Source organism: Sus scrofa, chromosome 9 (genome assembly GCF_000003025.6).
Source record: "Sus scrofa isolate TJ Tabasco breed Duroc chromosome 9, Sscrofa11.1, whole genome shotgun sequence".
NCBI lineage: Eukaryota > Metazoa > Chordata > Mammalia > Artiodactyla > Suidae > Sus > Sus scrofa.
This window is the reverse complement of record NC_010451.4, coordinates 4,845,063-4,857,833: the sequence shown is the minus strand read 5'-3', so window position 1 is coordinate 4,857,833 and position 12,771 is coordinate 4,845,063. Positions and strand designations below refer to the sequence as shown.

The following is a 12,771-nucleotide window of genomic DNA, read 5'->3' as shown; positions in this document are numbered from 1 at the left end:
ACTTGTCTTACTAGTTAACCAAAGTCAGTGACACTTGAAATGGTTGCAGAGTCGATTAAAAAGAGAGAGAGGAGGCTGAGCTGGGTAGAGTTCCTCCTTACTCAGTGGCAAGCAGTTTAAACTGACTGTTCTCTATGCCCAGCGGTGCATCATGTGAGGCCGGGTCTTAGGCAACCCCCCTGGTGCCACCTGGATTTAGAGTGGACGACAAGCAGATGAGAGTACGATACTCAGTCTGAAGGGGCCTTGCCGCCAAAACCAGAAACCTAGTGCCCGCCAGGGGTTACTAAAAAGATTCTGAGTGACGACACCTGGCGTCTTCCACCGAATGGGTTGAGGCGCCAAATCACCTATAATAAAGTTCCACTTCTCACACATCTGAGTTTTTGTCCCATGTTCTGCCATTCATAGCTTCTTCCTGTGCCCGCTGTTCATACAGCCATGGCATGTTACAAACATCCACGGTGAATATTTTATCTCTAGAACTGGTTATACGGTCACACGCTGTGCATAAGAGACCGTGCGTCCCACTGTGAACCTGACACGAAGTGGCCAGTGATCTAAAGCTAATGTGATGGTAAGAATAAGTGGACAGGGCCCATACACACGGCTATGAAGAAATCCACTGATGCTCGCCTGGACCAGAACTTAATTCTCCAAACAAACAGGAAAGACAAAAATGCAAGTGGAACTCCTAAATTCTGGGATAAACAACAGCACATGTGATCCCTGAGGGAAACTGTCAAGTGTTTGACACTTGAAATAAACAACAGGAAGGTCATGCCTGGATTTCTTCCATCCTGAGGCCGAGGATGCTGGCGGAGAGGGGAGGGGATGAGCCAGGGCCTGTCCTGACATCCCTACCTCAGCTGGCACTGCAGTCTGCAGCTTTTCTCACACCCTTTGGGAAACTGATTGTCTCCTGAGGACATGAATCAAGCCCCAAGGGCCTTGACTGAGCACCCACCTTCTCCCAGAAAGAGGACAGAGGGTAGAGAAATCAGGGGGTCCCCTGGGTGGCTGTGGAGCTGAGACTCGGGGGCAGTGTCCCAGCATACAGGAGCGTTCTAATGGGGCCTCTGGAGGAGGCTAAGTGAGGAACCCCTGGGACGGGGTCTTCAAATAGGGCCGTGAGGAGACCCTATTCCTGCAACAAGACTGCGGTGGGTAAGTGTGAGGAGCAGACGTGTGGAAGGGACGCCTCTCCCTTCTGATGTTAGAGGCAATGGAGGGAGACGTGAACATTTTCCAGAAGCCGGTCTAGAGGGCAGGTCCCCGCTAAGGTGGGAAAGGCTACAGCACAGAGCTCTCCCTCCTTCTAAAGAGGGTATTCAAGGGACCCGGAGAGATTCGGCTTTCTAATCTGGAACCCCCGATTGGCACCAGGATAACTGCGTGCGCCCCAAGTTAAATGTGACATTGTGGACGCGTATCCACTTGCTGGGTAGGGTTATAGGTTTTATTAGATCCTAACAGCAGTCTGTGTGTTTACTGGAGGAACTACTCTCAGAAAGGGCTCGGGTAATGACAGCGAGACTCAGCAGGAAGACCCCCGAGACCCCGGTCCTGGCTCCGCACCCTCGAGTCTATGGGGGGCCTCTGCTCCACCCCGTTTGAGAGGATTGGAGTGTATGTAAAAGATGAAATGGGAGGGAGGAGAAGTGACTCTGTCTTCTTCATCCAAGTGCTCGTTTGGATTCTGTGGTCGATTCTCTATTTTCTTTCGAGGGCCATGTGTCTTTCCTACTCTTTCTTTCCTCGTACAACAAAGTCCCCTCTCCGTCCCTTCTTCTCCCATCAAGTTCACGCTCTCGGATTGAGTGCTTTGGGCTGTTTCCATGGATGTGTTTTGTGTGTTGCCTAGATAAATGCCTTCGCATGAAAATCAAGTTGGTAGGAGATCTGAAATGAGGCCAGGAACATGGCTCAGATCTACCTATGCTTTTTCATGCTTTTAGAATTAGAGACCCTATTAAGACACATATGAACAACGCTTTGCATAAAACTGCAGCATGATCATACCCCCGTTATAAACTCCTTGTTCACCTGTGAGCTTCCTCAGAACAGAGACTGTGCTTAAGTGGTTTTCCCATTCATAAACACATTGGCAGGTGCATGGCAGGTGCTCATGAATTCTGTGCAGAGTTGAAATAGTAATCTTTCTACTAGTCCCACAGGATACTGAGAAGTTCTACTGGCTGTTTATACCTTCATGAATAAGGTATCCCTTATAGAACAACTCGTCAGATGTTGATAAGATGAGAATCTTAGGATGTCGCTAAATAAAGTACATGTGTTTGGGAGCTGTCGATCAATTTCAAGATCATAGTCCCCCATCTATAGCCAGACAGACTGGTTCTTAGGCAACTGAGGTAATTTTATTAGCCTGTGTCAATAAATAAACCCATACACAGCCAAGCCTTGTTCCTGGAATTGCTGCTCCATAACATAAGCTTGGAAAGATGCATGCAGCGTGGTCCTAGGTCTGAAGAATCTGACTATAGTGGGTCTCAGCTTGAGGACAGTACCTTGTACTCTTAGAAATCCACAAACCCACTTCTGGGCAAATGTCAGGGTCCTCTCTTAGGTCTGTTAAGTTTTCTCTTTATTTCAAAAGGCTCAGGGACATGACCTGCTTTTTACATACTTAGAGCTACTACCATGGCCTTCTCTATTTCTTATTTTTCTGACCTAACTACAGAGAGAAATACAGCCTCCCTGTTTCTCAAACACCGTTCTTCTCATGAAAAAAGTAAAAACATGTATCCATTTTGGTCTTGAATGTTTTATTAGCATCATCTACAAAACCTACTTAATTTTCAGTGGGGAGCTGGCCGAAGTTTTATACAGTCTGGAAATATATTCTGCGTATCTTTTCTTAAGTGAGTCCAGGACTTTATTATTTCTGCATGTTTTCATCATCAGGATCGATAAATCTCTAATTCGCTACCTCACCAAACTGTCTTTCTCTTCCTCTTACACGTTACTCTCTCATCCATATCGTCAAGCAAGAAAATTTCAGGAGCAGAGCAGCATTTGCACAACAATCACAGGTTAAATCTCTCTGTGACTTAATCTGGGCAACTTGCAGTGTTGGCGATTTCCATCTCAATGAGAACCGCGCTCACACAGAGGCAGCGGCAAAGCATTTTCTTACACAAGTGTTAGATTCTTTGTGATTGGTCTTGATTCCGATGTATTTCTGATATTTCTGATATTGATATTTCTGATATTAAGAGTATCTTATTAAGGAGATATGCCTCGATGCTCCTGAATTTATGGTAAAATAAGACTTCAGCCCAAAAGGTGTCAGGTTCTTTATTTTGAGTGAGGCGACCAAGCAAACGGAAATGGGACGGTCTTGAGGCACCTCAGGCCATGGGATCCTTGCAATGTGACCAGTCACATGAGCAACCGCTCATCAGGAGTTAAGCACCAGAGGGAAAGGAGAGATAAGAGGGGACATGAGACGGAACCTGAACATTCACCTGTGTCAAATAGCTTTGGACAGGACAAGAGGCAGAAAGGACAAGAGGCAGAAAGGACAAGAGGCAGAAAGAGTGGTGAGAGAGCAATGAGAGAGCAATGAAAAATATTGCGTGAGGATATCTGGAGGCATGCATCAGGTAAGCAATCAGGTGGAAGAATGAAAAAGCACCTCTCTCCAAAGATGGACCACAGAAGGCTTGCTTAGCCTGGGGCCTCTCAGACATTGCCCGGCACCTGAATCACCTGGGGTTGTAATAAAAGGCACATTTTGACTGAGTTGGAAGTGGAGTCTAAGGCTGCGTGTCCAGCAAGTCCTCATACTGGTGAGTTGTGGCTGGTAAGTGGCCCACACCTCTGGGGGCCAAGCCCACAAAAGGGTAATAATCACTGGAGTGGCAAAGCACTTGGAAGTGACAGTGCTACTTAGCACGCGCCATCAAACGCTGGTGTTCAAGTTCCAAAACAAAGAAAAATTCTGGAGTTCCCGTGGTGGCGCAGTGGTTAACGAATCCGACTAGGAACCATGAGGTTGCGGGTTCGGTCCCTGCCCTTGCTCAGTGGGTTAACGATCCGGCGTTGCCGTGAGCTGTGGTGTAGGTCGCAGACGCGGCTCGGATCCCGCGTTGCTGTGGCTCTGGCGTAGGCCGGTGCCTGCAGCTCCGATTCAACCCCTAGCCTGGGAACCTCCATATGCCGCGGGAGCGGCCCAAGAAATAGCAAAAAGACCAAAAAAAAAAAAAAAAAAAAAAAAGAAAAATTCTTCAAACTCAGATTGTGTAGTTACCATGCCTGTGAGAGATCGAAGAACAAAACCAAAACCGAATGGGTCCCCAAAGTTGGCAATCACCGCAAGAAAGCAGTTAACTAGGATCTCTGTCCATGTGCAATTAATTCCCTTACGGTTGTTGCTGTCGGCATTGCTGCAAAAAAATTTAAGCATACACACAATACTAGGGTCTGACGTTTTAGGAAAAGTTAATGAACGTACTCTTCTAAGTGGAGAAAAATTTAACCATTAGCCACTATTTTCTTCTAATTAGGAAAAGACCGGTATTACTCATCTGCAGTGTAACCTGCAAACCTCTACTCTTGTTCTGCAGGAAGATACTTGTCCACTTGCATCTATCACACCAATTAACTATCCTCAGGTATGAAGATTGTGATGGAGGCCTCTGTGACGCACTATCACAGAAACATCTGGGTTCTTGGGTAAAAGGTTCTAGAAAGCTGCCCCCAGCTGTGGACAGACCATGTGGCCCAACATCAGTGCTGCCCCCTTTGTGCTGACTGGCTTCCCAGGTCTGGAGGCAGCTCATCCCTGGGCCTCCATCCCCCTGCTGGTGGCCCACAGCTCGGTGCTTCTCGGCAACGGTTCTCTCCTCTCCCTCATCAGGGCGGAGCGCAGTCTCCACCAACCCATGTACTATTTCCTGGCCATGCTGGCCGGCACGGACCTGACCGTGACACTGGCCACGATGCCGACTGTCCTGGGTGTCCTGTGGCTGAATCAGCGAGAGATCAGCCACGGAGCCTGCTTCCTGCAGGCCTACTGCATTCACTCCCTTTCCATCGTCGAGTCGGGCATCCTGCTCGCCATGGCCTGTGACCGTTTCATTGCCATCCGCCATCCCTTGAGATACGCGGCCGTCCTCACCAACACGCACGTGGTCAGGGTAGGGATGGGAGCTTTTGTGAGAGGTTTTCTATCCATCCTGCCTGTAATCCTGCGTCTTTTTTCTTTTCCATACTGCCACTCTCACGTCCTCGCCCACGCTTTCTGTCTCCATCAGGAAGTCATGACCCTGGCCTGTGCTGACACCACTTTCAACAGACTTTACCCCGTAGTTCTCATTTCCTTCACAGTCTTCCTGGATGCTCTCATCATTCTCTTCTCGTACATCCTCATTCTTAAGGCAGTCGTGGGCCTCGCCTCCGGGGAGGAGCGATCCAAGGCCCTCAATACCTGCATCTCCCACATCGGCTGTGTCCTCATCTTCTACGTCACTGTGATTGGTCTGTCGTTCGTCCACAGGTTTGGGCGGAATGTGCCACAAGTGGTGCACGTGACCATGAGCTACATCTACTTCCTCTTCCCCCCCTTAATGAATCCTATCATCTACAGCATCAAGACCAAGCAGATTCAGCACGGCATTCTCCGCCTTTTATCTAAACATAGGCTTGGATGTTAACCTGGCTCTGGGGGGTTGACCAGGGCGGATGGGGGGATCTGAGGTCCCTCTGCACAGAGGGCCACGGGATCCCGCTACATCTCAGCACTTCCATGGCAGCCTCCACTTCCCCAGATGAGACGACGTCATTGATGGAGATGCCATTTGTTAAATTCCTGGGTTGTTTCGTTTCTCATTAGCCTGTGTTCTTCTGTCCAAATGCTAAGTAGAGGCTAGAAACAGTTTTGGAATGTCTGGAGGATTCAGTGCAATATGATATTTTGTTTTTTGCATATTCAGTTACTTTTTACTGTTAAAAGCATGAAAAATGTTCAGCTTGTAATGATTTTCATGTCTAACTTTGGACTTGTCTCTCTCTCTCTTTTTTTTAAATGGCTACACCCGTGATATGGGAGTTCCTGAGCCAGGGGTCGAATCAGAGCTGCAGCTGGAGTGTATGCCACAGCCACAGCAACACTGGGTCTGAGCCACATCTGAGAACTACACCACAGCCTGCGGTAGTGCTGCATCCTTAACCCACTGACTGAGGCCAGGGATTGAACCCGTATCATCACAAAGACAATGCCAGGTCCTCAACCTGCTGACCCACAAGAGGATCCCAAAATACGTCCTTTTTCATCTTTATTACATATGCAATTTCATATACAAATATCTTTATTTTACTTACTTTGTTGAGATCTGGGGGCCATGTGATTAAAGACCTCTCTGATTCCAGGTTGATTTATATATTTCTTATTTTGTGCATAAATTCTTCTGTTTATTCTATTTCATAGTAACTTAATATTTGGAGAAAAGTAAGGAATTTAAATCAGACTTCAATATATTTATTTTCTATTTTTTTTTCATGGCGATACCTGCAGCATATGGAAGTTCCCAGGCCAGGGATCAAATTCGAGCTGCACCTGCAACCTAAGCTACAGCTGCAGCTACGCTAGACCCACTGTGCTGGGCTGGGGACTGCACCTGCAGCAACCTGAGCTGCTGCAGTCCTAACCAACTGCATCACAGTAGGAACCCCATTGTATCCATTTTCAAAGGTAGCAGCACTACTGTTTTTCCATTTTAAGACAAGAGATGGGAATGATGCTAAACAAAAGTGATCTAACCTCAAGCAAACAGGTGTAAAATATTGCCTTCTGTGTATCACAACCCACTGGAGAATCAAATATTTTAAAACAATGACATTGAGAATAATCCCTGTGATTAGTGACAACACATAAAGTGCAAACTGCTTGGAGGTATGGGACTCAATAAGGATCACATCCAAGCTGAGGAAAGGGAAGTCCCCTGAGCAGTGTCCCTTCAGCTCAGATCCGAAAATGGATTAGAAAATAACGGGTAAACCGGGATAAGAACGCTCTAAGCAGAAAGCAGCATGGGGGAGGGGGCTGGACGTGGGATGGAGGATGGAAGCTTCCACGGACGTGGCTGACACGAAGAGGGTGACGGTCCTAAGCGGAGGTGGAGAGGAGAAGGGGTCGAGACAAGAGCATCCTGGTGGCCACAGCAAGGGTGTGGGTGTTCACCCAGGAGCCTCGGGAAGCTACCCAGCAGTTCTAGGCAAGGGGGCGAGGTGACGTCAGTGATGGTGACAAGATGTAAATTCAGGAACTGTGTGGACCTGAGTGAGGCAACAGGGGACCAAGAGAATCAGAAAGAAGACTGCGTACCAGTTTGAGAAAGAGCGCCTAGGAGCGAAGCTATGTAAAGTGAAGGTGAACAGAGTGGATAGACATGAGATACTGTCAAGACCTACCATTTAACAGGACGTGTGGGTGTTTTAGAACAGCAGATAAAAGTTTGGGAGGAAAAATATGATATTAAATTTTCGGATTATTAAAGAACATTAGTGCCATTAACTCCCCAAATATTATCTACTATGTATCAAATCCATGCATCAGAAAAAAAATTACCATTTAAAAAAATATTCTGGAAACTTGGAGATGATTCCAAATCCAAATGATGAAATGGTGACCTATGAACATGACCTTTGGAAATATTCTGTACTGTAGGCTTTTAAGGGAAGGCAATAACATATTCATTAAATAGACATATAGAAATAAATGTCAGTATGTGTATTTTTTGTCTAATTCTTAATAATTATAGTAAAAGCTAGGACTACTTCAGTATGTGCTCAAAGTTTAGGAAGTACAAGACAATGGAAATAAAACGGAAGTCGTTGACCGAAAAAAAATCACAGCACACACAGGTCTTTGCAACCCTATTTGGGAGAGAACTGGATAGATTAGGGTCTCTACTGAGTGGCTTTTACTGGCGGTTTTCCAAAAAAGAAAAAAAAAATAGGAGCCAGTCGTAAATCGACAGCCAAATGAAATACTCAAGAAATCCATAACTTATGATAAGAAACAACGGGCTGGAGGTGGAGCATTGGATACAGGCACAGATGCAAAGATAGAAGAAAGACCTGGATTCCTCTCTGAGCAAAGAGCTGAGTTACACTGGAAGGGATTTTTCCACTAGGGCTTAAACAAGTTATCACAGGGTTGGCTCACAGCCTACGGATGCCTGGTCACGGGTTTCTGAGGAAGACCACACGGAACTGGAAACGGTCATGTAAAATCCTTACTTCATGTGCACCGGGAGATAAGCCACCTTAGTTCTCAAAACAAGTACAACAATCCATCTCCAAGGAAGAAGCATTGCATCAGTATGTGCATGTGTGGGGGGGGGTCTTGTGTGTTTGTGTGTGTGTGTGTGTGTGTGCATCTTGTGTGTGTGCACCTGTGAGCATACACGGTGGCGGGTACAGGTGCTGATGCACATATGCTTGTGAGCGAACATAATTGGGGGATCATTATTCTCTGTAAGTAAATTCTAATTTTGAACCTCTTATGGCCCTTGTGATAAAGTTAATGACAATAAATCAGTCTTTTAAGTTTACTTTTAAATCAGTGTGTCGGGATGACCCTTTGAATACCCTCTGGCCTGAGTTCCGAGACTCTCCCTGACCATGTTTCGCGTATTAAATTTTCCAAAGAAGTCACGAGTCACGTACAGATAGAGAAGTTAAAAAGAGCCTCTGTACGTTGTCGAAGCATTCACCGCAGGATGTCCATCCAGATGCTATGAAAACACCTTGCCGCACCTCTTCCCACGGTGAACCTTCTATTGTGCAAACTAGACTCTTGACAGAGAAAACACGACATGCTTCCTGGAGGAAGAATCCTTCCTGCTCCATGATTTACATCAACCTTCCCCTCGTCCTCATGCCAGGAAAGAAATGTCAAGACTATGAAGAGAGAAGAAAATAGAAGCCCCCCCACCCCCAGTCAAAAACACAAAACATTGACGCTGTGCAGGTCCCTCAAGGCCAGAGCGGAATGGATGATTTCTCTGCAACAAATATTTGCTCATCCCGTCTGTACAAGGAGCTTATGGGACAACAGAACATGACGGCAGGAAATGGGGTATCACCCCTGCAGTGCTTAAAACACTGGGGTTGGGAGGCGTTTTCTGCATGGCTGATCAGGAAAGGTTTTCAGACCCATCTACTTGGGGAACTGGATGTTTCCTTCACTGGTTTCATAAAGGGAAAATGTACCGCAGAGTGAAATGTTTGAGCCATTGAGCTGAACACATACGAAAACCCTAAAGTCTGATGATCCCCCACAGGTGCCCTCTGTCCCGCATCATGTGCCCATAGGTCTACAGTCCACCTAAAGACCTCAGCAAAAATGACGACCCAGATGCGTCCCATTTGACATGTTAACTTTGGTGCTGAGGTCCACCCAGAGGAACTGCCTTCCGGAACGGCTGCTTACAGGCACGGAATGCCCCAAGCTGAACGCGTTCAGGTCATTCTTTCTCAGAATCTAGTGTGTGAAACAAGGCTTAGTGGAAAAGAGCCACTCAACCAAGAGCTGTCCATCGACGAATTAGGTAACGATCCCCCGTGCTCCTTCCCTGAGTCCGTGAAACGCCCCCCACTCGGCTAAAATCAGACATGCAGGTGCCACGCTTCCCTTAATCCACCACCTGAGTCAAATGCCAGGCTCCAGTCTTTCTAAGTCCTGACCCTCTCCGCATTAACTGCCATCCAGCCCTACGGACAATACCCAGTCACAGCCACACCAGCACAATGTCTCAGTAGATGACTGTCTGCTCTTTTTCTCCCTTTTCCCACTTCTTTTCCAATGGACTCTTCATGCTGTAGCAACGTGAGCTGTAAACAATGACCCATCCACCGCAAGCCTGGCCCTATCGTTTCCTTCATACTCATACCAATACGATAAAGTCTAAACTTCTGACCCGATTTGTAAGACCCTATGTGATCCGAACCTGCTGACACAGATTCATTTGAGGTCAAGCTCTGTTCCATGTCCTGTTCTAATGATACTATACCTCAGTCGTCCACACACATTTAATACAAAATGACGTTTTCAAAAGTCGTCATGTTTTCTCTTGTCCCATGACCAGGGCAGATGCTTTTGTTTGTTTGTCTTTTATTTTTTATTTTTCCTCTGCATGAAAGGAGTGCTGGGCCCAAAACTAATACATTCCTTACTCTTGGCATTATTCAATTCTCGGCATAAATAGCACTTTTTCTCAAGGTTTCTGGATGCCAGCTATATCGTCTATGCTCCTCCCCCAGCACACTGACTTTCACGCAGTGATGAGTGTGATATGTAAATTTAAGGGGAGATTTCCAGCCCAGCCCCAGCTAGATCTTTAAGTTCTGCTAATGAAAAGAACAAGTCCATCACCCTGAACTTGCCACAAATGAAAAAGAATCAGACAATGAAGGACTTTTAAGACATAGTATAAGATGTCCTTTATGCACAGAGCCATTGAGGATTCTGTAGATCAGAACAGATTTCCCCAAAGAAACAAGAAAGACACAAAGGCAATTGGGATTCACTAATTCCAGGATTAGCAAAGGCACATATGACTCCTGAGAGTAAAACTACTACCTTGACCTTGAGACAGACAATGGGAACCCATTCATCAGTTTCCTAAGTCCCGATGACAGGACCACAAGCCACATCCCCACACCTGTGTGGTGACCCTGCACAGGGGAAGCCTGGCCTCCTCGCACCTGTGTTAACATTTGAATTTCCATTTTCTCATTAGACCCCTAGGGAACTGCAGACTTGCAGGCACTGTTTGAGGAGCCCAGCTTCTCCCAGAATAAGAAGGAAGGGAAGGCAAATCAAAGACTCTCCCCAGGGGCTGGAAAGGGAAAGCCCTGGGGAGGTGATTTCTACAGACAAAGTCTCTCCCACCTCGTGTCTTCCTCGGTGCTGGAGGTGGGAGAACCTGGACTCAGCCTTCAAAGGACTGCCGCAGCACGACTGCGGTGTGGACGAGCACCAGGCACAGAAGGAGGGAGGACACGACTCCTCTCCCTGCTGAGGCTAGATGCAGTCAAAGGAAGCTAGAGAGACTGTTCTCGAGGTCTGCGTAGAGGGGCTTATCCTCCGCCCCCAGAATGGTCACCTCCGAGACCAAGACTTCATCAGGACAAGCATGTTCAGGCAGGTGGGGAGGTTCCAGTGGGGAACCACGGGCAGGCTTCAGGAAAACTGGGAATGCATTTAGTCTAAAGGGGGCATGTCTGTTCTGGTCCATTTTCAGCATAGAAGGTTTATGGCTTTTGTTAGAATTCCATAAACCACTGACACTCAATTTCCAAGCAAAACAAGGAACCATTTCCTTACAAGAACTGTGCCTCTATCAGAATTGCGTAATATAAAAGTAAAATAAAGATTGCATGTATCAACAATGCATAGCCAGACAAAAAGATAATCCAGTGAAGCAATATTATTATCCATTTGTATATGTCTATCTTATTTTTGTTACCTTCACAGCTTCAAACACCTTTCAGCCTATATATAAGAATGAGTACTGGCATTCTGTAATTTTTTGTTTTAAATTGAGAACATTTTAGCAATTAACTTAATATTGCACTTCATTTAGGAAAAGGCCATCGTTCCTTTCCTTAGGACAGCTTATAGATCTCTTATTCTTCCTAAAGGAGATACTTGTAAAACCATACACAAAATTGACGATCCTATCTGAGCTTCTGACTGAGGCTGCAGTGGTGCACTCCTAGGAGGAGAGGGTACAAACGGAAACATCTGGGTTCTTGGGTAAAAGGTTCTAGAAAGCTGCCCCCAGCTGTGGACAGACCATGTGGCCCAACATCAGTGCTGCCCCCTTTGTGCTGACTGGCTTCCCAGGTCTGGAGGCAGCTCATCCCTGGTTCTCCATCCCCCTGCTGGTGGTCTACAGCTCGGTGCTTCTCGGCAACGGCTCTCTCCTCTCCCTCATCAGGGCGGAGCGCAGTCTCCACCAACCCATGTACTATTTCCTGGCCATGCTGGCCGGCACGGACCTGACCGTGACACTGGCCACGATGCCGACTGTCCTGGGTGTCCTGTGGCTGAATCAGCGAGAGATAAGCCACGGAGCCTGCTTCCTGCAGGCCTACTGCATTCACTCCCTTTCCATCGTCGAGTCGGGCATCCTGCTCGCCATGGCCTGTGACCGTTTCATTGCCATCTGCATCCCTCTGCGGTACAGCTCCATTCTTACCAAATCCCGGGTGGTGAAGGTAGGCCTAGGGGTACTGATGAGGGGCTTTGTGTCCCTCGTGCCCCCTATTCTGCCCCTCTATTGGTTCCCATATTGCCACTCCCACGTCCTTTCCCACGCCTTTTGCCTCCACCAAGATGTCATGAAACTCGCCTGTGCTGATATTACTTTTAATCGTGTGTACCCCGTTATTCTGGTTGCTCTGACTTTCTTCCTGGATGCTCTGATTATCCTTGTCTCTTACATCCTCATCCTTAAGACTGTGATGGGCATCGCCTCTGGAGGGGAGAGAGCCAAGGCGCTCCACACGTGTGTCTCCCACGTCAGCTGCGCCCTAGTCTTTGCCCCGCATGCAGTGCACATGACCATGAGCTACGTCTACTTCCTCTTTCCTCCGTTCATGAACCCCCTGATATACAGCGTCAAGACCAAGCAGATTCAGAGGCGCATCATTCGCCTCTTTTTTGTGCGCGGTAGGGCTTGAGCCTTCATTTCAGCCTCTTGAGATCTCTAGGATGTTTTGGTCTTTCCCATTATT

General features: G+C 47.1%; 2 protein-coding genes across 2 annotated transcripts; both read left to right on the top strand.

The window, feature by feature from the left end:
* Window positions 4,740-5,678, top strand: LOC100520442 (olfactory receptor 51B2-like). The gene has a single exon (XM_003129531.1). It carries the CDS (start codon window positions 4,740-4,742, stop codon window positions 5,676-5,678), a length of 939 nt encoding a protein of 312 aa, XP_003129579.1.
* Window positions 11,830-12,717, top strand: LOC100520259 (olfactory receptor 51B2-like). The gene has a single exon (XM_021062377.1). The coding sequence runs from the start codon at window positions 11,830-11,832 to the stop codon at window positions 12,715-12,717; it is 888 nt and encodes a 295-aa protein (XP_020918036.1).

Bases quoted from the DNA above. Each gene is read 5' to 3' on its own strand.
- LOC100520442 (XM_003129531.1), top strand. From the start codon at position 4,740: ATGTGGCCCAACATCAGTGCTGCCCCCTTTGTGCTGACTGGCTTCCCA.
- LOC100520259 (XM_021062377.1), top strand. From the start codon at position 11,830: ATGTGGCCCAACATCAGTGCTGCCCCCTTTGTGCTGACTGGCTTCCCA.